Here is a 27,980-nt window from a genome sequence, read left to right as displayed (position 1 = left end):
TTCGGAAAAAGATCTATACTTTCTTAAAATCACTCTAAAACAAATTAAACACATCACTGCGGTTTAACCAACAAATTAATTTCTAATGCAAATGATAAAAGACTAACAGTAACTTTCGGTGGAGAATGTTGTACATATAAATATATTTAAACATTAAACATAGAGTGAATAAGTCTATAATTTTGAACTGTGAATAATAAAATATAACAAACAGTAATAAAAACTTTAAAAATATAAAACATAAATGTCACGTTCTTTTATTTATTTGCAAAACATTTGCAACTGTTGCACAGTTTTCCTTGTCCGGTAATTCTAATTTTTGTTTAAGTACTTGAATTTCTAAAATATTCATGAATGTAAATATTAAAATGAATTTATTAATAAAGCATTTTTTCTTACGGTCTCTATATTTGCTTTCCAACTCATTGGCGAATTTACGCATTGAAGCAAGCTGCAATGGTATCTCTTGTCGTAAAGTATTTATTGTTTGCTGGAGTAGTAAAATTTTTTGTTGACTATCTTTTAACATATTATCTTTCTCCAGGACCGCTTTCTCTTGATGTAACGCAACTTCAGTACGCCAAATCACAGTCTTCCTTAATCGTACAAGTTCTTGGTTTTGTTTTACTATTATCTCATTAGCTTTGGATATTTCCGCAGAAGCCATTTCTAAAGCTTGTCGTTTCGTATGTAGGATATTCTTTTCTGCATCAAGTTGGGCTATTATATCAGCCTGTGGGAATTGAAGAGGATAACATAAAATCAAAGTAGATATTAATATAAATATGTTAATATATACTAATCATCAGCATAGTGAACAGACTTACACGTATTGAAAAGTTAAAATTTCGAATATTAGAACTTTTGAATATTAGAAATTTTGAATATTGAATATTAGCAAGTTTAATATACCCTCCCTAACACTATATAACCTTTATCTAATTATTATTTAAATATGCTAAATAAATGCAAATCCGTGATGCCTATGTTGATGACTGTACATAACAGTATTTATTAATTATTTATTTAGTAAGTAAATATGAAATATATATCTTTTCTTTGGATTACCTTTGATTTTTCATATTTCTTAGATTTCTCTTGTAGCTCTGTTATATGTTTACGTGCATCCATTAGTTGCATTTCATTTTTTCGTTCTACATTCCTAATGGAAGCCAGCTCACCGTGAAGTGTTTCATTTTGGTCTTTCATTTGTGCAACATGTGACTTAACTGCACACAGTTCCTCATTTAGAGCTTCAATTTTCTTTTGATCTTGACTGCAAATTAAATAATTTATGATTTGATATAATTTAAACAGTTATTCTCTACATACAGTTTTTCGGTTTGTATATTAGCTTTCTCTAATGTTAATTTATCAATCTGCAATTGCATTGTTAGTTGAGCCTTCCGATGACGCTCATTGTCAATCTTCCTATTCTCTAAGACATCACGTATGTTTTCCTCTAATTTTTGTATTTCATCTGCGTGGCGCTGAGATGAATTTCTTTTACTTTCCAATAATGTTTCTCGTAATTTAGAATTTTCTGCTTGTAATTGTTCTATATGTCGAATGTGGGTATGTGACTCCACTTGTAATTGTTGTGCTGTCACCTCATGTATTGCTGCTTTTTTCTAAACAAAAAAATCAAATTACTTTAACAAGTCCATGCAAATATTTTACACTATTTAATACCTGTAACGAATCTAATATGGTATTCATATAGAATAGCACAACATTTAATGGTGCCAAAACACATGGCAGTGATAAATGTACTAAATTTTTAAAGCTCCGCATCTCAACAAATTGCATTTGATATTGTGAATTCGTCGTTCTATCGTTATTTTGTTTTTGCATTTGTATAACACATATTTCCAGTTTTCCAGCCTGGCAATCTTGAAGAATTTTGACTAAATTTTCAATAAAACCACTGAAGGTTACATGTAATGACTGATCCTGCTTGAGCTCGTGAAAATTGCTACCATCAATCGTGCACAGCCACATACGTCTTTGATCCGTTTTTTCTGTCACTCTTAGTTGCTATATTGATCAATGAAAAATTTTAATTAAATATTTGTAAATTATTTTGTAATATTTTTAATTACAACTAAGCCTTTGAAATCCATTTTTTCTGCGTAAACAAAACAAGTTTTTTTTGTTTGAATGCCATTTGTACGAAAGTTTATTAGCATTTCTATACTTGGCATAATGCAATCTATATTTTTACTGTAACTTATATTGGAAAAGTAATCATCTTCCTCGATCATTGTTGATAAATAGCTTTATTTTAATTAAATTTTAAAATATTTATATTTTTAAAAATGTACGCCTCAGTATTTGTTTTTTTTTCGGAACAAACGTCAAACTATTTTTTTCAAAGCACAATTTAGTGCTGCCAAAGCATTGATATTTTTAGTGCCACATCTCGTTAAAATTTAATTACAAATATATAATCACTTAAATATCTTTGACTTGAATTTCTAACTGAATTATCTTATTACATATTTATTTTGCATTGAAAATATTATTTTTTAAATTACAAGTATCAAATCTCGTAGCTCATTCAAGATGACAGTCATCTTACGCTAAATAGAAGTACCGCACTAAAAAAATGGTTTAAGCTGGCCATTTTGATTAAATACAATTTTGCTTACACTTCGTTATTTCGTTGAGAAAGTGGAAAATGAATAACAAGGAAGCATAAATAATTGATGCAATCAATATTTTTAAGATTTGTAATAAATTAATATCAGAACTATATGTATGCAACCAGATAACAGTTGTTTAATATTAAAAGAAAAAAATTTCGCACCATGCAAAACGTAAACAAAAATGACAAATGTCAAAAACATCAATGGATATTATTAAGCTCTGTTTAATACTTTCAATGAGTATGTTCAATGTTTTGTTTAAATTTACAAATATTCATTTATATATATCGAAAATTAATTTAAACCAATTATACAATTTTTATTTTAACGCCACATTATTATATTATTAAAATTATTTAATTAATTTAATTCATTGCTAATTCAGTTTTAATTAGATGCATAACATAGAATTTAAAATCTTCTGTGAAACGCGTATGTTATGTGGATTTGATCCACATATTTATCAATTTAAGTTTGTCTTACAAACCAATAGACAAAGCAACAAAAACGGCTTATAATGTTGTTTATTTTAAATGATAAATAATCTAAACTTAGGTCGTGTGCGAGTTAGGCTAAGTTGATGCTAAACCAAATGGGAGATTTTTTGGGATTTTTTGCACTGCACACATTTTGCCATTTATCAACACGTATCGACACATCAATACATTATCGACACAACTTAGAATTTCCCTCATTTAGAAAGCAACTTAGCCTAACTCGCACACGACCTTAATGTTATCGTCAACCGGATGTTGTTTGAAAAGGACATTGTTGATCATTTAAGTATCCAAAGGGAAATTCCATTATTTCATTAAATACTTTTGTATAGATAAATTGTATTATTAATTATAAATACAAGGCACCGTATCTAATTACAATTATGAAAATAAGACAATACAAGGAAAAATCCCAAGTGCCGGGAGTTCCGTCCTTGTATCCCATTTTGAACCTTTTTGCAAACAACAATAAAATGTAATAATACAATCCACTAAAGATAGCGATAACTGACAACATATTATTTCAACCTTGATAGAAAATTAGTTAAGTTAGTTGTAAGATAATTTTATATAAATAAAGAAACAACTTTCTAGAAAAGTTAGTAATTTTAAACTATTCAATCTGTGTGCATTTATTGTCGAGGGACATTAGGCATAACACGTAAATAGAATATATATCGTTTTGTATATTATCTGTTTTATTATTGTGCTTGGTGTTGTTACAGTTTTTACAAAATTCAAGTATTACCTTGCGTTTTAATGGCAACAAATCTAGTATTGTAATAAGTCTGCAACAATTGCATGACATTCATTGGTATTTTTATATTTATTAATGATATTTATTAATATATGATATGATATTGAACAATGCTAAAAATATAAATAGCCTAAACTGGGTGTGAAGTTAATGTTAATATGATTTTTTACATTGATACGAGATAAAAGAATTTGTTTCGCTAATAATACTAATACACAGCTATTAATTTAAGTCTATTCTAGTGCTGATTGTGTTCTCAGCATTAGGGAATATAAAACATATTTATTATTAAAAAAAAAATTTTTTAAATAATTATTATAATTTTATTTCATATCTTTATAAAAATACTGTTATTATTTGCTCTGATTATAATATATAAATATATTTAAGAAAATTTTATATCATATATACCATACATAAATTTTTTAGCAAAAAGAACAATTTTAGAAATGCTAAAAATCCTATACATTCATAAGCTATGATTCGCAATTATCGATAAATATTACAATTGTTTTCTTTATCGTGACGACGCTTCGGTATTAATATTTTCGGATCTCATTACATTTTTCACTTTGTAAATTATGCCAGTAAGTGTGTGAATTTATTTCTTCTCTAAGTGAATGTTATTTTTAATTATGTTATATTACTTGCATTTAGCAGCCCCCTATTAAGATTTTCGTTGGAAGTTTACCTCAAGGCTCAAAGCCGCATGAATTACGTATGCTCTTCGAGGTGTATGGTGTTGTGGTAGAGTGTGATGTTATGAATCGTTGTGGATTTGTGCATATGCAAACCATTGATATGGCCAAAAATGCCATTGCAGCATTAAACGATAGTGACTTTAAGGGACAAAAAATTATTGTCGAAGAAGGACGCCCAAAAAATAAAGCAATTACAGGTACTGTTGGAACCGAAAGTAATCACAACAATATGAATGATAATTTAAAAGGATCAGGTAAGTACACAACTTACACTTACACTTTACTGATAAAAACACTTTATTTATTATATAAATTATAGGTAATAATAGAGGCTTTAACAATAACAATAATAACCGTGGAAGAAATAGAAATTTCAATGGCGGTTCTACACGAAATAATAATTACAAACAACGCAGTGCACCATATACACAACAACCACCCAACAGAAATATCTTTACTGGTGATCCTCAAAAAAATGATAGATTTAATAGAAATCAAGGTGGCAACTTCAATCAAGGTCCACAAATAAATTTCATGCGTAATCAAGATTCAAGGGCAGGTGCAGGTCCAACAAATAATCAATTCGGCAATAACAACAATGCAACAACAGGAGGCTTTCGTAACCACAAAAATGACAACAATTTTGGTTCTAATGCTAATCAAAGAAACACAAACAATGGTAATGGTCAGTTCGGTAGATCAGGTCGTCCAAATCATGCTAATTTACAAGATAGACGTGGTTTTGCTTTACCTAATGCAAATCATCAACAACAAAGTCAATTTAATAGTGGAAATGGTAATCAATTTAGCCGTGGTGGTAATCAATTTAATGATGGCAATCCAATCAATTCTCCTATGAGAAATGGTAATCAATTTAACCGTGGTGGTAATCAATTTAATGATGGCAATCCAATCAATAATCCTATGAGAAATCCTAATCAGTTTAGTCGTGGTAATAATCAATTTAATGATGGCAATCCGAACAATAACCCGATGAGAAATGGTAATCAGTTCAGTCGTGGTGGTAATCAATTAAATGAAGGCAATTCAACCAAAAATCCATTTCAACGAGTAGGTGTTAATATGGGCGGTGCAGCACCCAATAATAGTTTACATGGTCAAAATATGTTCTCGCAACCACCAAATTTACAAAACAAAATGTACGTAATTTTTGTTAATTGTAATTTATTTGTTAAGTTATTGAATATACGTTTTTAGGGGAACCAACAATAATTATAGAAATAATCGTGGTGGTCCTTATAATCGAAATCAAGGCGATTTCAATAACAGACGTGCCGGCGGCGGAACTGGTTTCAGCGGTGGTAGTGATAGAAATGGAAATTCATTCAATCAAAACTTTCGAAATAACAATGCAGCCGGAAATGGTAGAAATAATTTCCAGAAAAACTTTCCACAGCCGCCTAATTCTCAAAATTTTGGACTTGGAAATTGGTGAGATTACTAATAAATCTACATAATATTTAGTAAAAAAAATCTAACTTTGTAATAGTGTAATCATTATGTCCTAATATAGCATTCATTTTCCAGGATGGCCTGGTTAGTTAGTGTCAATTTTTTTTAATATATTGTAGGTAAATTTTAGTCTTAATTTGAATATATTTTATTGTTTTTGGGGAATTATAGATTTTGTATATTGCAGTCGCTGTGATTGTCTCAACTACAATTATCTGTCTCAACCCTATCTTTGTTATAAAGTGTGTATTTGTTCTTTTATGTAATATTTTATCTATTTGATACGATTCCGAGTTAGTCTTTTGGAATTCCATATAAACTATTAAAGTATTTATTGTCCTATTATTATTTCTATTATTGAAAAAGTTTTATAAAACTTATATTTATAATGGTTTAAAAACAGTTATAACGAACGCATCTAAGGTGTATTCTGAATAATGCCTTTCGAGTTAGTCTTTCATGTTGTTGTTGTTGTGGCCTGTCGGGATCTGAAAAACAGATAACACGTAAGGATTATAAGACGAATACATGGGTAGTTTTAACGATTAATATTTAATCGCCTGATGACATATATTAGATCACATTAAATGAGGTGAATCTACTTCCATATACGATGTGTGCTTTTCAACCTCACAAGATTTTGTATAGTGTGAATCTGTTTGAGAACCCTCTTTTTACATACAAGTTAGGTATAACATATATTACATATATTTAATATATTCTATAAATATTCGATTTCATCTTTTTTAATTTTAAATTAATATTAATTTTAAGCGTAAGAAAAATCTAATCTATGTCTCACAGTTGCGCTATCAGATAATCACTTCGTTTTTTCACCTAATCACTAGAGTTGGCGGTCTTATAGTCTTGGTCTTATAGTCTTATTCTTGTAATCTTCGACTTGTAGTCTGGTCGTGTCACTAAATCCCTTAAAGTAATTAAATTTTGTAGTGCTTTAAAAATTACTTTTATAAAATTCATAAGATAGTTTGAGTTCTTATCAATATAAATAAAAAATAAATTGTATATTAAGTGCTTAACAACAGCACTTTTATAACTTTTATATAGTGAAACTTCCTATCCCTAGGCATTAACTAATTTGAAATTTATATAACGAAGCAAACAATTGATATTCATTAAAATTTATCTATTAAATTTAATTATCTAAAACTATCTAATTATCTAAAATTTATTAATAAAAATTGTATTTTTTAGATTGAAGAATTCTAAGTACCCATTTGTGAATGGAATTCAACATTTTTGAGAATATTTTCTAAATAACACATAATTGTGTTATATATTGTGTGAATTATTAAATTTTGTAATTTAATTTTATAACAAAGTGTTATATTATTTATATATTTTACTTACATCCTGCTATTTGAATCAAAAAAATGTATTTTATTTTATATTATTTTAATTATATTGACTACGTTTTTAAGTTTTTTTTTCCTAAACTAAAATGTTTATATTGCAATATTTAAAACCATACAATTTCATATCAAAATTATGTGAATATTTATTTTTTTTTAAATAATTATTAATAATATAAGTAGAATTTTAATGCCGAAATGAATTCTGTAGTATACGGTTAAGTTTCTAAATAAACTTTTATCATTATAAACAAAAAAAAAACACATTAATAGCAAATTAATTAGAGTAAAAGGGCAAAGTACAATCACTTAAATTCTTAATTAAATATAACAGCAAACAATAGATTTTGTAAAATATTATTTTATTTTTATTTCTAAAAAAAATTAACTTATACGCGAAGCAAATGTCAATTATGTTATAATTTTTAAACATATTTCAATTGTTGACAAATTTTTACACTTATTCAATAAAAATAATAGCATAAAACTGATTTACATATAATATATATATTGGCCTATATCATATATGTGTATAAAAGTGTTGTTTATGCTATAATAAATTTCTGGACTTGTATATAAAACGTAAAGTGTTTTCCAAAGCACTTGCAAATATTTAAGTATTTTAATGCTACGAATTATAATATAGTACATAACATACTACACGCAGTCTATAATACAATACAGTAAAATCAATATATACTTAAATGTTGTTTATTATATATTGTGCATTTCCGATTGTTATTAAAATAATGAACTTTAATATTATTTGTAATATAATTTGAAAATTGTTTTAAACTCTAAGACAGTTCAATAGCAATAAATAAATATTATATATACAAAACAATTAAGTAATTTAAGTTATTAAATTATAACCTTTTCGAACGTATTGATACTGCTGCAGCATTAAGACAAGAAGATATTTTTACCCTGTAGTTTCTCTAATTACGCCATGAAAGTGATCATACGCTGGTGAATTGTTCATCGACATAGTACAGTGTTCTACAGATAAGTTGTTGGTGCAGTCGCCATTGGGTTTATTTAGGGGCTATTGGTTGTTTGGATTCATTGTAATTGCACTGCTCGCCATATGATCTTACCTGTGTTATTCATGGAACCATTTTATGACTTTTATTAACCTTCTTCATATAAACAGCTATCATAAGTTTATTTGGTTTTGTTTTTAATATTTTTTTGATGTCAGAAGCTAGATGAAGGGCCATATCTCTTTGCAACATTCAAAATATTGCAATACTCTGCTTCTTTTCATATATATAACTATGTGAGCTAAAAATTTACTTCACTTGGAGAAAAATAAATATTTTTGCAAATAAAAAATCTGGCATTACAGCGTTCAGTGCAGGCGTTTTTAATCTTAATGCTGTATACCTCGGTGAGAGAATTAAGAATATGTTTACCTAAGAAATTCGCTCCGATTCTAGTTAGACCTGGTCAGCTTCAAAATAAGAGTTTCTATTGTTTATTCTTTCTCATCTTACGGTTCCCAACCTAAAACGACCTCAATTGGTGTTCTTTTGTTACTATTTTGTTATTCATGTCATTTAGTTAGGAAATATAAAGACCAATTATTTTGGTTCCAGCGTAACAGTCCCTTACCAAGCTATTTCAATATTATTGTTGCAGCCTGTGCCGATCTGCTTGAAAAATCCTTTTGAGTGCTGGCGAACGGCACTTGATTGTCGAGATTGAGAAGTGGCTCCGGGACGTACACCCGGCCAATCTTGAAAAATTCTTTCAATAGAACAATGTTACTGATCTTATTTATATTAATACCGTTTTTGAAAATGTTCGTACTATTTCCTAATATTTTTAATATTTTTACAGGAAAAAGAGTGGGAGAACAAAAATAAATTTTTTTTTGAAGAGGAGGGATAAAGACTGTTTATTTAAAACTTATATTTGTATATAAGTAGGTTATACTATATTATATTCCACTTACATATATTTGTAACTTTACCTTGTACTTCTTCGTTAGTTAGTTATTCAAAATGTTACATAAAAAAAGTTGTTTAAGGTCAAAGGAATAGAGATTCGGTTCATCCTATCTAAAATTTTCTATTTCAAGGCTATGGAAAAGTGATCTTCTGTACTCTGTATATGTGACAATAACAAAAAATCAGTTTAAAATTTTTTTATGGCAATATAAATGTCATCATCTGTACTCTATATACGCATTATTAATTATTATCAAATGTAAATGAGTCTGAAATAATTACAAAAATCAAATAAGTGGGCTAATCCCCTCTACATATGTAAATAAAAATTTTAAAATAACGTCAACTGATGCCTAAGCCGTTTACTGCATTTAATATGTTCGCAGAAGACAAATACGGTCTTTTCATAAATAGTACATTTACGTGCTTTGTGTAGTGTTGCCTTCTTACGATAAGAAAAAAAGTACTTTTTTTATCGTCAGTAGCAGCATATGCTTTTTATTGTGAAAATTTTGTATAATAAAATTATTATATGTTAATTGTATAATAAATAACTTTGTTTTATGAATACATTAATTAGTGACATTGTTCAACTTTTAATATAATTAATAAGACTAACTGAAACATAGACACATATTGTCGAATGTTTACCATATGTTCGTGTAATAACACAACACTGTGTGTACTATAAAAGTTTTTGTGGATGGTTGCACTGGAACATATAAAAACAATAACAACTGCGGACAGAGTTTTGTTAATTTTTTTGTTTAGATTGCCTAATGAGTCGGAAGCGGTAGGAGTGCGAATTAAACAAATTTTGTTGTAATTTGTCTATATTTGTTATAAATGGTGTGCGGTATTTTGTGTTCTCAAAGTCTAGTCTTTTATTTGTTTGTAATTGCATTTAAGGCATTTTAATCTAGAAATATATAATATATATATGTACATATATATATATGCTATTTAAGCCATTTCTTGTGTAATTCCATATTTTTAGTTACTAAATAAATTTTACAATAATGCAAATTTAAAAGCAACAACAACAATAACCACTTAAGTGTCAAAAAAGTATAGGCAACGTTTAACAACAACAACAAAATAATAGAAAGTTATAATCTGTTTAAACGAAAAAAACAAAAAAATAGCAACGACAGCAACCAAACGTGATTCCCACTACATTCTTAAACTGGTCTATTTTTTATTGTGTCAGTGAATATATTTTAAGTGAAAAAAATTTATTTAAAAAAATTATTTATAAAAATGTCACATAATTATAAAATATTTTGCTGTTGCATTCTTTTGTCGCCGCTGACCTTTCTTTTTTTTGTTGACAATGCAAATGCGGACTTATCAGCTGCCACAGCAGCACCCAAAGGCAAATTAGTATTTGCACATGTGGTGAGTAGATTTGCGTCCAATCGCGTGGATGGAATGGTGTATATATTTTATAACAATATTTTTTGTTGTTTATTTTTAAGATTTATCGTCATGGGGATCGTACACCAATTGAGCCATATCCAACAGATCCCTGGGGAAAATCTGAATTTTGGCCCACAGGTTGGGGGCAATTAACCAAAGTGAGTAATTTTTTTTTTGATTTTTTTAAATAATATTAGTTATTTTAAATTTATATTGCGTTTGTATAATCCTTGATGCTTCACATTTATTTACTGTTTATTTTTTAAACGAATTTTATTAGTTTCAATAATTTTAAATTTTAATTTTAAATATTGTGTATGTTTTGTTCTCAGTGCTTAGCATTTAATTATTGATTATTTGATTAAACAATTTTATTTGTTTAAATTATTGTATGTATCATTATCTCCACTAATTTATCGAACTTTGTAAGATAAGATTTATAAGATGTAAGATAATAAATATATCTTGCTCTTATTTTAAAAATCATAACTTAAAAAACTATATCTTTTCTGTACCAATTATAATAGAAAAGGAAAGAAATTTTCCAGTGCCATAAAACTCTGTGTCAGACCAATATATAACTGTTTTTACTACCCTTGTCGGAAAAGTACTTGATTGCTTGATTAAAAATAAGCACCGGGACATAGACTTAGCTGCCGTTGAATTACCACAAAGTGCTCTTCTATTCAGAGATTTTAGGCAAAAGATTTTTATCATGTGCTGCAATCATGCCGAGGTTCAATTGAGGTCGGAATATAGCCATATGATATACTCATAGGGAACAGTGCCCTATGTGTGCTCGTACTATTGTGTGTTATTATTACTAACACACACAAAATTTGTACAAGATATCCTTAGATGGACCCAGGGTATATGCAATATTCCAGAGAATTTTATGTTAAAAATGGAATAACGCGCAATGTTATATTCATAACAATGAACTAGAACATGCTATATTAGAACCCTAAGATTATAAAATATTGAATATGTCTTTACACGGTTTTTTATCCATCCAAAGTGAACAAATAGAAAAAATTTGACATATTTTATAAAATAATTAAAATTAGAGAGTTGTCTGTAGAAGTACAGACTGTTAGACTGTTGTCAAATGATTTTTGCGAATATCTTGGACATGAAATGACTGTTCCAATTTTGTTTTTTTGTGGATTTCCCAGTTCGTTGCTTCAACTAAAGCGTAAAGTGCTCAGAACTACAGTATCGGTGATGGCAGATAGGAAAATATGCTACGAAACTGGATTTATTCTATTATGATCTTTTGTCTGGGTTATGGCTCTGCGGATGAGAAAGAAACTGTACTCATATTCAAAATATTTGGGCTCTTTTTCTTACTGAACTAACAGAGTTGTATTCTAGTTTATAGACTTGTTAGGTTGAATCACCTTCACTTGAATGGAAGTCGTGCATCACAGCGTTGTTCATACGCTGATTACTGCGATTCTTTAGAGAATCGTTTAGGCCTGCGTACGAATAATGCTACAATAGTTCATTTTACTTTTTTATCTCGTATACCTATACATATATGAAGCGAAAATGATCTATATATCTTTAGTACACAATACTGCTTCTTAATTAAATGCAACAATATAAGGCATCATTATAGAAAATAGATTAAAAAAATGCATTGTTTTTTACTCCATCCGGTTTCTATAAAGTTTGTTGATTTGGGTCATTATGTCACAATAATGACTTCAATATAGAATAGAATATAAAAAGTTCTATTGTTAACTGTGTGTGCTTGCTGCCATTTATTTAAGGTTTGTTATAGAATATGGTTCTATATCGTCAATTAGATTTTATATATATTTCTTAGTATCCATCTGTCTTGCAGGCGAATACCCTTGCAGATGGGTTGTATGTGATCCGGGTATTTTTACTTTTAGATATTAAGCATAAAATATTGCATTGTTAACAAAAAAAAAAGCTGTATGAATTATTTAAAAAATAATTTTAACAACAATACAGTTTCATTTAAAAAAATGTAATTTTTTTAATTATTTCAATATTAAACAAAAACTTAAATTAATTTATCACGGTCTGCGTTTCCGCCATGTGATTTTGTATTATTCACGTGTTTTTTATTAAGCTGGCGAATAATAGTGAAACTTTTTATAAAGAGAGTAATATAAAATGTCATAATTCAAAATAGATTTTAATATATCACGTCGGCATTTGTGATTTGACGTAATCTTTTCCATAAAAATCACTATAATAATGTTAATAGTCAATAATAACAAAAAAATTTAATTTATAAAATCAAAGTACTAATTTATTATCTGAACAGTAGGAATAGGAATGAACGGGTTACTAGCTCCCGACGGAGCAGAGCACTGCGACCAGATTGATATTTTGTGCTGCAACAGACCCTAACCGAACAGAAGACATTCCGCCTTCCGAAGGTCAGAATATCGTCCGTACAGTACAGTATAAATCTATATGAAATGATTTCAATATGGTTTCAAGGTATCAGATCTATATATTATATAATTATTTTCTACGTTTCTAATCGTTTAATAGCTCCGTTTTCACGTTTTGAAGCTTTTAAATAATGCGAAAATCAATAAACTGTAAAAGTATTTGGTATTTTTTTTTAAATAAAAAACATCGGGTTTAGGGTTCCCAATAACTATTCAAATATGATAGCCGTTGGCATTTATTCTTTTGTCTCAGAAAAAGAGAAGATTTAAAAAAAAAAAATAATTCTTTAGAGCTATCAGTTTTGAGAGCCTATTAGCCTATTGATATTAGTGTGAATTATGTTATGATATTAGATTATACAGATTTTATTTTTTTTTGTTTTGTTTTCATCGTGACATGGTGAATGTTTTTATAAATAACTCTTTCAAGTTTCTAGAACTCCATAAATCGCTTAAAAATTTTTCCAAATTGAGCTAGCTACCTGGTATATATTGATCCAAATTTTAAAATCTTCGCCATAATGTGATAACTTTGCGTTCAGTCGATCAGAACAATTTTTAAAATCTCGTGATACTCTAAGTTAGTTTATTAGTTTATACCGGTGATCCTAATGTTCCACTTAAACCTATTGACCTATTATGTAGCCGTATAAGAACTCAAAGTCAAAACTTACCTTTCTTTTTTTTTTGGCAAAATATACAATGTTTTTTAAAGACCGATTTTAGACTGACCAAGATCCTCAAAAGAGCAAGCCCCTAGCAAAGTAAAGGCACTTTCATCGCATCTCCTACTACAATGAGCGATTTAATCTTCTAGCATTATTCCTTAATCGGATGCGACCCTTCAACAAATCTACTACAAATTATTTAATAAAATAATTATATGATTTTTTTCTGCTTATATCATTTATCATATCAACTCAAATAAGTTATTAATCTTTAATTATTCCATAAAAGATTTATTCAAATTTCACTTTTTATAAAAAATGATGTTAACAATTTTTTACAGAATAATTGTGTATTTCGCAATACTAGTATGTAAATTAAATAATTTTTATTTAATTATAAGCTGAATGAATTCAATGAGTTGCATCGGTAAAGATTTATTAAATGCATTTAACTGTTTTTATAAATCGTCTTAATAAAAGTCATAGATACTCGCATTAAATTTTCATTTAATCATTCATTCATTAAAGTATCTTAAAGTCGCGTAGTGCGCATTGCGTTAATTAGAACTGAATTTTCTTATCAAAAAATGATAAAAATTATCAAAAAAAAAAAATAATAAAAAAAAATCAAGTTGTGGCTGTGATTATTTGAAAATAATTAAAAAACTATTAAAAAAATTATAATTTTTGATTTTTGAAATAAAGCAGGTGTTTATAACTGTTTTTCTAATAGATGCATATCGGTTTTTTTTTTTTTTGAAGATACTCTCATAAAATACACTACAAAAAATGATAGCAAATAATCACATTAAAAAATTATATTTCGAAAGTATCTGTTTTGCGTAAACGTATAAAATAAAATACACGATGTTTAAACAATTTGTGTGTAAAATTTTAATTTAAATATTTGCATTTTTTTTGTATATTTCCCTTGAGTTCGAAGTGAAATATCTGGTTTTTTACTTGGTTTTTTATACAATATTTAAGTTAAAATTTCATAATATCTTTTTTTGTCCCGTTGCGGTGTTTTAAGATTGAAATTTTTTATTAAATGAGCAAACTTTTTTAAATAAAATGTTTGTGCTTTTTTTTTTGTGTCTTTCATTTAAATGTGCAAATGGTTGATTCAGCGTTTTTGAAATGATGTGAAGAATTCATCAAACTAATCTTAAATAATTGTCGAAGACACGAATGGATTTAAGATATGTAATTTCTGTCTATCTGTCTGTCTGTCTATTTTTGCGAAAACTAGTCTCACAATTTTTATATTAAAGAAATAAAGTACTAACCTTGATGTTTTATATCGATTTCTTAACACTTCTAGATATATGGGTATATTAAAGGGTTTCCAATGAAGTAAAGCAGATTTGCCTCTTTAACTGTTATATAACCTGAATAATCTAAAATAATTGTCGAAGACACGAATGGAATTAAGATGTCTGTCTATTTTTGCGAAAACTAGTCTCACAATTTTTATATTAAAGAAATAAAGTACCAACCTTGATGTTATATATCCATTTCTTAACACTTCTAGATATATGGGTATATTAAAGGGTTTCCAATGAAGTAAAGCAGATTTGTGTCTATCAGTGACATAAATTGATTTATCTGATTCATTTTAGTTTAAAGAGTCTCTTTAAATGTCAATTAACCTGAATAAATTTATTCCGATAGCTGACTGACGCTATTTATAGCCAATTAAGTAACTGACGTAAGAATAAGTTAAAAGTTTTGGTAAGCCTAACAATATCCATTGATTCAAGACTTCAGACCTCAATTGCTCGTAACTAGGTATGTAGAGGAGACTTAGGGCCATTTTATGTAGAGCATCGCGGGCACGGCAAAATTGGCTCTTTCGAGCTCTGTCGAAAATGCATGTTATGTAGACTGTCATATTAGTATTGTCAATTTCTAATTTTTACAATGTTTTGGTACTTTTTGATTGTGCCTCAATTTGAAAGGAAATGTGGATAAACTTACTTTCAATTTGCCACCAAAAATAACCAGTTAATTTAGTTAAGAGATTTTTGCAGCTTCTGAACAATTTTGATTAAATGTTATAAGATCGGAGAGATTTTATAGCAATTCGTATATTTAGTAATGCTCATATTATTGTTCATATATTCAACTATTATATAGCACACATATTCCATTCAATTGATATTATTGAATCTATAACTAAGCACAGCAAATATCTAAATACAAAGCGGTGCACAATAGATCAAACTGGTCGCAGTGCATAGGGGCCTTAGCCTAACCCGAAAACCCCCAAATACCATTACTATTACCAAGCACAGCACGTGATATATATTGCACGTGATTATATATCACGATTGAATTTGCATCTTTTTTTTTGATATATCTAATGTATTTTTATGTTGTTCTATTTTGTGGGTATTACTTTATGTTCTCCAATGGCATATATAATTTCCGGCAGGTAACTTATTTTATTAGCTTCATCTGTTTGCAGTAATATATTTGTTCTATTTTCTAATAAAATGTATCCTTTTGGAGTATTTTCGTATAATTGTCTATAAGTTCTTTAAGATAATTGTGATGGTGATGTTTCTTTAACTTCTGCTGCAGCATAGGACTTTTACAATATATTTTTAACTCAGGATATTCTATTTTTTGCTAATAACTTGATATCGCACCTTGATTTCACAGTCTCTATGACTTCATGTATTATATAAGGTGTCCATATCTTCTTTGGTCGGTATTGTTTTCATCTTCCTTTTGGGATTCCAGTTTAGTATTTATCTGTGCATTTCATTGGAATTTTGGTGTGACGTGTGTCCAATCCATGTTGTTGTAGCTAGTGTAAATCGGTTAGGATAGTCCTGTTGGGCGTTTCAACAATTATCACTTTCAAATATTTATTGATATCGGTCATATTCCAATTCTAAAGTATAAATCAGTCCTTGATATTATATTTAGCCAGTTTTTTTTTTAATATGCCATACAAATATCTGTTTTCGAAGTATTGTAATTTGGTGTTTAAGGTATTCTGTTGTGATTCAATTTTTATATACATGCAATTTACAGTTAAAAGGACTGCGACCAGTGCTGCACTAAGGCTTCCTTATCTAGGTAATCTTAAAGAGGGCAATTTGACAGGACACGCAAAGATTCTAGATGAAATCTGGAATTCTCCGTGCCTTAAGGTCTTCGACAAGATGAATAGAAAATTAGCTTTCTCCAGGGAATTCGAAGTGGTCATTAGTGACCGATCAACTTGGAGAAATAATAAAATAAACTTAAAGCAGGGCTCTCAATTATGGTATACTGATGGGTCCAAAATGGATAATGGCAGTGCAGGAGCAGGAGTTATGGGACCAAACTTCCGTAAAGCAATCGCAATGGGAAAAACTGCTTCCATTTTTTAGGCAGAGGTCCATGCCTTAGAGCTTTGTGCAAGAGAATGCATACGTAGGGGCACCCGAGGTACCAACATATGCATTCTATCAGACAGCCAAGCAGCTCTAAAATCTTTAGCAAAATCCTTATTCCAATCAAAGCTGGTTTGGGAATGCTTTCAACTTCTCAACACCCTAGCATCGAGGAACTATGTTACTCTTATGTGGGTACCGGGACACGAGGGGCATGAGGGAAATGAAATAGCAGACATATTAGCAAAGAAGGGTGCATGTACTCCTTTCATTGGGCCAGAGCCCTTCTGCGGGGTAACAAATAGCTTCACAAACAACTTATTATGTGAACGGGAGAAACAGCATCTACTTGAACACTGGAGAGCCCAAAAAGGCATGCGACAGTCAAAAAGATTCATTGATCCTGAACACATCAAAGTTGATGCTATCATCAACCTTAGCAGAAATGATATCAAAATCTACACTGAACTTCTTACAGGGCACTGTAGACTTAATTACCACATGAAGATTATAGGTGCGGTAGAAAGTGATTCCTGTCGACTCTGTCATGAGGAGAAGGAAACATCGGAACATGTTCTATGCAACTGCCCAGCGGTGGCAAGACGTAGACTCGATTACCTTGGTAGCGGGATCCTGGTCCCAAATCAAATAGGTAAAATTAAGCCCACTGCAATTATAAGATTTATAAATAGTCTAAAATTGTCCTAGTTGGGCCTATAGGCGCACAATAGATCTTTTAGGTCGGGGTGCACAAATAGCCTATTTTTTAAATAATAATAATAAATATACATGCAATAGTATGTTATAAACAACTTCAAAATTCGTATCTTGATATTTTCTTCAGATGTTAGGAAATCTGAAAAAATCATATAATTGTGCAAAAGTGGCTTTGGCTTCTGAAACTCGATCGAGTACATCTTTTGTTGTACTACTTTCCGCTAGGATTATGCTACTCATAAAAACAGATTGGAAGCAAAGATGTTCTTGGTTTTATTTGTAATAAGTCTGTTCTTGTATTTATTTATATTACTTTCGTCTCATCGGTGTTGATCTTTAACGCAGTCTTTTTTATAAGTTTTAGGTTCTGCTTTTGTTTTTTTAAAATAAAACCATCTTTGCCTTTTTCTCTTAATAGTCTTTAATAATGCGTATGTGTACTAACTAAAACAAAAGAAGATAAGTATGTAAAACAAAAAACAGTTGTCGTAATTCTCCGACAGGTTCTAGAGTTTACTCGGTACAAGTCTGTTTTTGTATTTATTTTCATTCCTTTCGTCTTATCAGAGTTGATTCTTAATGCAGAGTTTTTAGTTTTTAAATTTATTTTTATTTTTCCTTCTCCTCAGTGTTGATCTTTAGTGCATCCATTTTGATTTATGTTTATTAAATTTATTTTATTTTGCATAATCAAGTGTTTGGTTCAAGATAGGTAATGGAAAATCAGAGACTTCTACTATACATAGTAAGAAAATAATCTCATTGCTTCCTATAAAATATAACCTTTCATTCTTATTTTCTATCCCTATCATTCCTCTAAAATACTATATCGAAAATGTTTTTCTCCTTGCTGAACCCCTCGGTCCTCCTTTTGCAGAGGCTTCACAAGTACTATTTTTTTTCACATGTATTGTAAGTAATGGTTTTAGAATCTTTCATTCCTACAACCTTTCATTCTTATTTTCTATCCCCATCATTCCTCTAAAATACTATATCGAAGATGTTTTCCTCCTTGCTGAACCCCTCGGTCCCCCTTTTGCAGAGGCTTCACAAGTACTATTTTTTTTTTACATGTATTGTAAGTAATGGTTTTAGAATCTAAATTTTAATTAAGCATGCATGCAAGGCTCATACTAGTACAATGGTTTGAAAATCTTATCGGTAGTTATTTACCAAATTATTGTTTAGAGACCCATTAAAAATCTACATAACTCAATTCCTCCGTTACTTATTAATGATTTACTTTGAGTTTCATGTTTGCCTAGTGAGAGTAGTGGTTCTGCTGGTTCGTCACTTCTAATTATTTATCATATAAGTAAACATTTTAATTAATTTGATGAATTTAATTAAGCTAACCAGCGTTAAGTAATGTTTTCAATTTTTTTACTAAAACGCGATTCACACAATAATTTATCTCTATTTACACACGTGTTAATAAAAATTATTCACATTTATACATTTTAAATTAAACGACACAACGCCACAAAAACCATAAGCGGCGGCTCTAACACGCGATAAATATTCATTAATAAGGCAATTATATGGGGCTGTCATGCTTAGTAGTTCCAGCGGTATTTCGGGCAGTACTGTGACTACAAAAGCCATTAAAAAAATCAATTTATTTTGTCAATAAAAACAAACATTGCAAGTGTTCGGATCAACGCACTTCTTCACTGATTAGCATTTTGTATCTAATGATTGCCTATTAATTCTTATCAAATTAGCGTAAATTATTTTCATTGCTATTTATAGTTTGCATTTATTTATTATTAAAAACGTTAATAATAGATTGTATTTGTTTATTTATTTTTGCTGCATATGCTTTTAAGGCAAATCTGTTAATAGTTTTTATAAGCGAACTTTTGTTCTAATAAACATTGAATGATAACGATTTTACGATGCAGTCCCTCTTGCTAGAAGTGGTTTATTACTATAGATGGTTGTGTGGAATTAACTAGATAACCCAATGTTTTGAACCTCTTTGTTAGTATATACATTCACATAGCAGATATAAGCTACGTGAATAATAACGTTTATCTAAGGTATTTTTTGTGTGCTATTGACTGATTAATTCGTGCAGAACCTATAATTATTATCAGTATTTTTCCAAGAATGACGAAAGCGATTATTTTAATTTCATATATTTTGTATGAAAAAAAAATTCCTTTCATTTAATTTAGGAAAATTGTCTTTACACATATAAACAACTTTATTAATTAATGTTGAAATATATTTAATTGGTTCAGTAATTCTAAGTGGAGGTGTGCTTGTAGCCTACGATAGAAACTTCTTTATACAGTGCAATCTCTGTTAAATGAATATTCATATAAACGGGTATCTCTCTTAACAGTACAATGTTGTTAATTAAGATTTTTCATACAAAGTAGGTTATTTTGAATTCAAAGCTTACTTAACGGGAAAGAATTGCTAGCTCCAACGGAGTTCACTTAGTTATGTTAGGTTAATATGGTAGTGGGTTTGTTTGATAAACTCATTTACATTCTACGAGTCCTTTGTGATAACAATATTAGTTTTAGTTAATCAACCTCCAACCTCTGATACTGTTACTAATTTAAGATATAATGTGTGATATTGATAAGTATACAGAATTTTTTGTCTCTAAATGGTGTTAGTACCCATATATCTATGGACACCATTATGTCAACCGAACACATATTTGAAAGGTGACATTTTAGGCTATATTTTGGCTGTCACGCGTGTAAAAGTTAGTATTTATATATTATATTTGCATATTACTTTGAGTAAAGTATCTCAAGAAAAATGTTATGTGATGCTTTATTACTATAAAAATGTGAAAGAGATGCAAATAATTTGTGCGGATTATTTGTTCGTGAACGCCGGGTCTAGAAGTGGTTTATTCGATTTCGTTACGGAAATTTCGATACCAAAAATGCATCTAGTTCTGATCGGCTTAAGACACGAAGTCACAGTTCTAGTCACTAAAACAGCAGTAAGGAGATAGCAGCGGTACTATAGATTAACCACATAACAGTTTGAAATCCTTCATATTATATGTTCATACAGAAAACGATTAAAAACACGACTTATGTATTGACTGAATTGATGAAGACTCGAGAATGCAGAGAATGCCGAACGGGAAGTGTTATTGAACGTTAGAGAACTATAAAGCAAGTAAATGAAGCGAAAAAATCCTAGATTAATGAAGATTCATTAAGTTCATTGACTGTTCAAATTAATATTTTTAAGAATGCATATATTTTAAAAAATGTTATGAAAAGTAATCACGTTTGGAAATTTATTGAGTAAATAATTGAGTAAATTATTTCAGTTGTTTATAAATATTTAGCAAAATTGTTTAGCAAAATTAAAAATACTATATATGTATATATTGTATTTAATGCAAAGTTTTTTATTATTAAATAGATTGTTACGTGAATTAGAACCTATTAAAAAGATAACGATTGCAAAACTCAAAATAACTAGTTACAACTAGTAAGTTACTAAATATTATTAAATACGTACATCATTTGTTTACAATGAGAAAATGATATTTAAGACAAGTTTTATAAAAGCAAATTTGATAATGAAGAATCGAAAGGTTCTGCTCTTTTAAAAGCAAAATCCATTATATTCCATTCATGGTGAAATAAAAAGTAATGGTTTGATTTTTTTCTTATTTTGAGGCATCTTTTTTTTCTTTTATTCTCTTAAACATATACAATAATTATTTATATTAAATATTTATTAATTGATTCAATTGTACCAGAAAATATAATTTAAGATAAGCAAAGTTGGTATACAAGTACCTTCTGCTCAAAAAGATTTTGTAAATAAAACACACAAATTTAAATTTTATTCCAAATTTATTTTATCTCCTTCAAAATATGCTCCTTCTGAAGCGATACACATATGCCAACGCTTAACCCAATCTTCAATACACTTTTCGTAGACCCGTGCAGGTATGGCTTTTAGTTCCTTCGGCGAATTCTTTTTTACCGATTCAATCGACTCAAAACGCTTACCACGAAGGGCGAATATGGTGCCTGAGCGATGACAGTGGTGCCGTGTTTGGTCAAAAACCCGCGTACAACAAGAATTTTCCATAGTAAATCGCTAAATGCACTTCAGCTAGTCTCACATTAACAGCTGCTGTGAACAAACTAATTGACAGATGGCGCCATATGTCAAGAAAGGTTGATATGGTACATGTCAAGAAAGGGTGTACTAACATAACAAAAAAAAATTTTTTTGAAAAAGGTCTATTACTTAAGGAGTAGTTAACAAACAACAAAATACGGATACTTTTGAGCAGAAGGTAAACAATATACATATATGGCTATAGCACCAATAAGTCTAACACCATCTAACATAATAGTAAACAACACAACATTTGAATGTGTTAAAAATTTCAAATACCGGGAGGTATATTTTGAGGCTTTTAACCAAAACAGCCATTGAGGATAGAATTCCAACAGCCATTATAAGCTTCTATGGTCTATAAAAAACTTGAAAACTTCATAGATCCTCATAGAAATTGAGAATATATAAAGTAATAATACCGCATATGGCAGTAAAATATGTTGGTAGCTACATATGGGAGTAAATATAATATGTCGTAAAAAGAGGGAAAGGAGATAAACATGTCTGTTGTATTCGAGCAAGAAGTGCTTTGAATCATATTTCAGATTATTCAAGGGAGAGGTTTTTATACTGGACACTATAATCACGAGATATACTGATTATATAGTGACACAATAACAATAGTGTTTTACAAAAAAAAATAAATACTACGATAGATATTGTACAGAATCAGAACATCTATCGAAAGAACGTTTCTACTACGTTTTTCGAATAAGAAAAACACAGACTACAGTAGATGTTGTACAGAATCAGAACGTCTATCGAAAGAAAGTAGTGTAAAATCTATTCGAATATGAAATCTTGGAACATATAAAAGAGAACACGAAAGAAAGATACAAATCTATAAAGTTAGAAATAACTTGAGAATATTGCTGGGACTTGGATATAGAGAACAATAAATAGATATCAATGGAGGAAGATTGTTAAACAAGTCTTCGAACCTTGAAAGATGAAGCACATTTTAATATTTACTCATAAATAAAAACATTAAACAATAAATCGCTAAAATTAACAGAGAACTTTGTTTAATCAAAATATAGTACCTATATATAACCTGAACTATTTAAATTTCCGTATCTGTCTTCAGTACCATATTCAAATAAAATTTGTTTGTTTGATTGTTTAGCTGTTCTGAGATATAAAATAGTTAATAAAAAAAACTGTTTAAAGTCAAGGTACCTAATTTGTTTAGTATACATATATAGTGAATTTAGAATACGTATTTCCAAAAATATATCAAATATCTCAATAATTATATGAAATTTGAACAGCTCCAATTATACATTTTTTAATTTAACTAGATAATTTTGCAAAATACTCAACGAACACCTACGAGTAAATAATATTTTTAAATAAATAAAATATTTAGAACAACAAAGTAGAACATTATAAAATATTTTTATTATTTATTTTTGTATTCAACTTAAATTGCTAGATAAAAAATGTAATTGAAGCAAATTTTTTTTTTTTGTGAAATTTACGGTGTCGTCAAAAATGAAAGTTCTTTTATATGCTTATATATCATTCTAAATGCATTAAAAATTTTTTTGAGATAACAAATATATTTTCAAAATACACTGAAAAAAATATATATATAAATGTAAATATAAAAATAAATATAAAACATAAATATATACAATATAAATATAAATATTTAAAATATATTTTAAATAACAACATAATCTGCTATATTTCATACTTACACACTTTTATTTTATACAAATACAGTGAAAACTCTTTTGAGCCAAATACAGTGACCTTTCGTAAGGTCAAAACAGGTGAAGTTATTTCAAATAATGATAAAAAAAATTATTTTAGAAAATTGGTTCACCCGGGAACCATGGTGAAGGGTTTTCGTTCACTCGATAGAGGATCGCGTTCACTCAAGAGGTGTACTCGTCCACTCGGGAAGCGTGTTCGTCCATTTAAGAAGGGTACTCGTCCACCTAAGAAAAGTTCTCGTGCAACCGAGAAGGGTACACTCAAGAAGGGTACTTTTCCACCCGGAAAACGTGCTCGTCCATTTGAGAAGGGTACTCGTCCACCCGAGAAAAGTTTTTGTTCACCCGAGAAGAATGCTCGCCTACCTGAGAAGAGTGCACGTGTATTCGCGTAGGATACTCGTGTATCCGTGAACGGTGATCGTGTACCCGTAAAATGAACTCGTTCACTCGGAGGGTGCTTGTCCACCTGAGAAGGAAGCGCGTCCACTCGAAAAGGAATCTGTTGGAAGACGTTTCAGTGTATTTTAATAAATAAATTAGAGTACATCAAAATTTGTGAATCCTTTCATTTTCAAATTTTATTTTTCAGCACAGTTTTGTATTTTTTCCTATCATATAAAATAATAACACAATTTTCGAATGCTTGACTAAATTAGATAATTTCTATAATCGTTTAAATTTTTGATTTGGGTTAATATATATTATATTAGGGTTAATATATATTATATTAAAACGATTACTCTGGCCTTAATCATGAAAAAATGATAAGGTAAGAAAACAAAGAAGAGAGAATAAATAGGAGAACACATGACAATATTACTGTTCAAACAAGGAAAAATGTGGTCAACCTAAGTGATATTATTTAATTTTTTTTTTATAAATATATATTGTATTATTTATTTTTGATCAAAAAAAGCGATATATGTAAATGATACATATACATAGCAGATACTTTGGATAATTGACAGATTAAACTGCTGATTGATCCTTGCAACTAAAAAAAGAGTCTCTGTCTGAAAGGAGAAGAGACTTCTTAGATTCTTTATGACTGTCTGAATTTGATCTGAGCTAAGTAAAGAATACTGAGCCGGTGGCTTTACATTCAGCATGATATTAGAAATTTCTTATCGAAATTTATTCTAGCCTTAATGCGTAGGATTGAATGTCTTCTATTGTGTTAGATTTGGTTCTTAATAAAAGTGTTCTATTGTTGTCGCATTGCTTAGTTAAATTGAGAGTTTAGAAGAGTATCAATTTCTATTTTATTATTCTGCTATTCTGTACATGTCAAACACTCTTCATTATATTATAGTTAGAACAAATAGGACTGAGAACATTGATATTATTAATATCTATAATATTTTTTTAAATATTACTTTAAAATTATATATTTCTATTTTATTTTAGATTGGCATGCAACAACACTATCATCTTGGTCAGTGGTTACGAAAACGATACAACTCTATACTAAATATTACTTATACCAAAGATGAAATTTACATACGTGCAACAGATGTAGATCGCACAATGATGAGCGCATTATCAAACTTAGCTGGTTTATACCCACCAACCGATAGTCAAATTTGGAATAAGGACATATCATGGCAACCAATACCTGTACACACAACACCGGAACAATTTGATGAAGTAGCTATCATTTAAAGTATAATTATTAAAACTTTATTTTAAAATTATGAATTTGATATTATAGGTTTTGGCTGGAAAAGCACCTTGTCCAGCATATGACTATGCATTATCGGCGTTACTTAATTCACCAAAATTTCAAGAATTAAATGATCGTTACGGATATCTTTTTAATTATCTTACCAAATATACAGGACGTATTATAGATTCATTAGAGGGCGTACAACGTATTAATAATACACTTTATATTGAAAGTCTCTATAATCGTACGTTACCGGAATGGACCAAAGAAGTATTTCCCGGTAAAGAAATGACGTATATATCTGATCTTACTTTTGCTATTGGCACCTACACAAGACAAATGGCTCGTTTAAAAACTGGACCACTTATTAAAGAAATACTCTTGCGTTTCTTGGATAAATTACGTGGTAAACTTGATCCGGATCGTTCAGTTTGGATATATAGTGCTCATGATACGACTGTGGCTAATGTTTTGAATACTCTAAAGGTGTATGATGTGAGTTCAATTAAAAATTTTCTTAATTTTTAATTATTAAAATTTTTTACTATTTGCTGTTTTCATATCAATTAATTCTTTATATATTTTTAACAGATGCACAGTCCAACATATACTGCTTGTGTTTTGATAGAACTACGCGTTGATGATCAACGGAAACCTTTTGTGTCAGTTTTATATAAAAACTCGACAACTGATATGGAACCATATTTGTTGAATTTACCAGGCTGTGGTACTGAATGTCCATTAGAGAAGATGTTTTCATTATACAAAGATATAATACCAGATAATTGGAAAGAAGAATGCAAATTATCTGCATTGCTATTGGATTATGAGGAGGCTAATGTTGGTGTTGCTATGGGTGCGATATATTAATTTTGCAAAATGTTTGCAAAAGGAACTAAGTCTATTTTTCTTTTAGGTATACTAGTGGCCATTATAACATTGACATTATTTCTCTCTTATTTTGTTATGCTATATTCGCGACGCCGAAGTTTTGGAAATTATTCATACTCGCAGGTTGCCTAGAATGAGGATGATCTTTAATTCAAGGTGTATCTAAGGAGTTGTTAATTTTGAAGGCATCTCAATTTGTATAGCTCTCATTTAATTATATTTTAATAAGCACTTTTTTTAATTCACTTTAATGTAAATTTTAATATAAGAATATTTATATATATAAAAAAAATAAATAAATTGCATGCATTTAATTGAAATTTTGTAGCAGATATTCGCTTAAATTTAAGTTTAGAGATAATTTATAAATGTTTGGACTGTTTTATTATAAGCTTATTTCCTCTATATGATATTAATATTTCCCTCTGTACTAGATGATTCACACTTCCTTCAATTTTGCACATACAAGTGGTCTCAACATTTAATAACTATTTTTGAAGTAATTTACTGATTCTAATTATATATTTATATATGCCGTAGAGTGCTTGTTTAAGTTTTAAACCTAAGACTTTTTAATATATATAAGTATTTGTTAAATGTTACTTGTTTTAATTTTTTATATTATAAAGTTTATAATATCCATTGTGGATCCTACAAGAATTAAGTTTTAATTTTAAAATCAATCTAAGAAAGACTGTTGTTTGTAAATGTTTAATTATTATATTCAATTATTGCTATTTAAATAACAAAAACAGATTAGAAAGTAATTTTGTTGAATTTTTATAAATAATAAATTTTATGCATTTCTATATATTAAATATAAAGATTTAAAAGTCATAAATTAAATATTTAATAAAGTAAATATATTTAATTATTATAAAAAACCATTTTTTTAATTTCCATTAAAAAGGAATTCGTTGGCACATCATTTTAATGATTGATAATGATTTTATTGTTTAGTTCATTATTTTCTGCTAATTATAATAAAACTTTTAGATCTATAAAGGTAATTTCTTAATAATTTTTTGTATAATTCTAATTTTTAATTAAATTTTTTCAAAAAACTGGAATTAATAAAAATTTTAATTAACAATTTTTTGATTATAAAGTGCTTATAGATTCAATAGAGTTAATAGAGTGTAAAAGAAGTGAAATTATTCGAAACTTCAATTATCACTTGTTTTAAAATGTACTAGAATTTGATTGATTGCCAAATAAACACGTGTGATTAAAATGACGAATCAATTTAACAATTAAAAAAATAAAAATATGATTCAGTAATTCAATTATTCTATAGCTGGTTTCGTTCTAATATAAACACAGCAAGAGAATTTGTTAATAAACTTTTACAGCAAATTAACAAAACTCCAGCAAAATGTGTGAAAAATGTCAAATGCGGTTTTGGGTCAGTTGATTAAAGTGCGCTGACTCTGAGCTTCAAATTTGGCAGGATACGAGTTCGATTCCTGGTACTTGCAGTCACAAAAAATTATTTACGAATAATTAAATACAAGAATTATTTCCAAGACCATTGATGATTGGTATTTG

General features: G+C 28.9%; 3 protein-coding genes across 6 annotated transcripts; 2 read left to right on the top strand and 1 right to left on the bottom strand.

Moving 5' to 3' along the window:
- Nucleotides 1-126: 126 nt before the first annotated feature.
- LOC119682703 (spindle assembly abnormal protein 6 homolog) lies at nucleotides 127-2,771 on the bottom strand. Of its 2 annotated transcripts, none has more exons than XM_038096198.1 (6): nucleotides 2,652-2,771; nucleotides 1,693-2,037; nucleotides 1,333-1,631; nucleotides 1,069-1,276; nucleotides 400-733; nucleotides 127-339 (listed from the first exon to the last, which is right to left on the bottom strand). In XM_038096198.1, the coding sequence occupies exons 2-6, from the start codon at nucleotides 1,999-2,001 to the stop codon at nucleotides 248-250; spliced, it is 1,242 nt and encodes a 413-aa protein (XP_037952126.1). In that variant the 5' UTR covers nucleotides 2,002-2,037; nucleotides 2,652-2,771; the 3' UTR covers nucleotides 127-247. The 2 variants fall into 2 exon arrangements, with proteins under 2 accessions (XP_037952126.1, XP_037952125.1); XM_038096197.1 differs by lacking the exon at nucleotides 2,652-2,771 and adding an exon at nucleotides 2,103-2,488.
- Nucleotides 2,772-4,391: 1,620 nt separating this feature from the next.
- LOC119679469 (GATA zinc finger domain-containing protein 14-like) lies at nucleotides 4,392-7,380 on the top strand. Of its 3 annotated transcripts, none has more exons than XM_038091840.1 (5): nucleotides 4,392-4,489; nucleotides 4,563-4,857; nucleotides 4,923-5,763; nucleotides 5,822-6,055; nucleotides 7,292-7,380. In XM_038091840.1, coding segments are annotated over exons 1-5 (1,377 nt in total). In that variant the 5' UTR covers nucleotides 4,392-4,483; the 3' UTR covers nucleotides 7,293-7,380. The 3 variants fall into 3 exon arrangements, with proteins under 3 accessions (XP_037947768.1, XP_037947767.1, XP_037947769.1); XM_038091839.1 differs by having other exon boundaries at nucleotides 4,396-4,489; nucleotides 4,560-4,857; XM_038091841.1 differs by having other exon boundaries at nucleotides 4,420-4,493.
- A 3,018-nt stretch (nucleotides 7,381-10,398) lies between these two features.
- On the top strand, nucleotides 10,399-26,695 carry LOC119679471 (prostatic acid phosphatase-like). The gene is made up of 6 exons (XM_038091842.1): nucleotides 10,399-10,799; nucleotides 10,880-10,978; nucleotides 25,283-25,522; nucleotides 25,587-26,036; nucleotides 26,133-26,397; nucleotides 26,458-26,695. Exons 1-6 carry the CDS (start codon nucleotides 10,662-10,664, stop codon nucleotides 26,562-26,564), a joined length of 1,299 nt encoding a protein of 432 aa, XP_037947770.1. The 5' UTR covers nucleotides 10,399-10,661; the 3' UTR covers nucleotides 26,565-26,695.
- Nucleotides 26,696-27,980: the final 1,285 nt, after the last annotated feature.

This window comes from Teleopsis dalmanni, chromosome 2, assembly GCF_002237135.1.
Source record: "Teleopsis dalmanni isolate 2A chromosome 2, ASM223713v2, whole genome shotgun sequence".
In the NCBI taxonomy this organism is placed as follows: Eukaryota; Metazoa; Arthropoda; class Insecta; order Diptera; family Diopsidae; genus Teleopsis; species Teleopsis dalmanni.
Note: the sequence above shows the minus strand (reverse complement) of the source record. Positions and strands in the feature narration are given on the sequence as shown.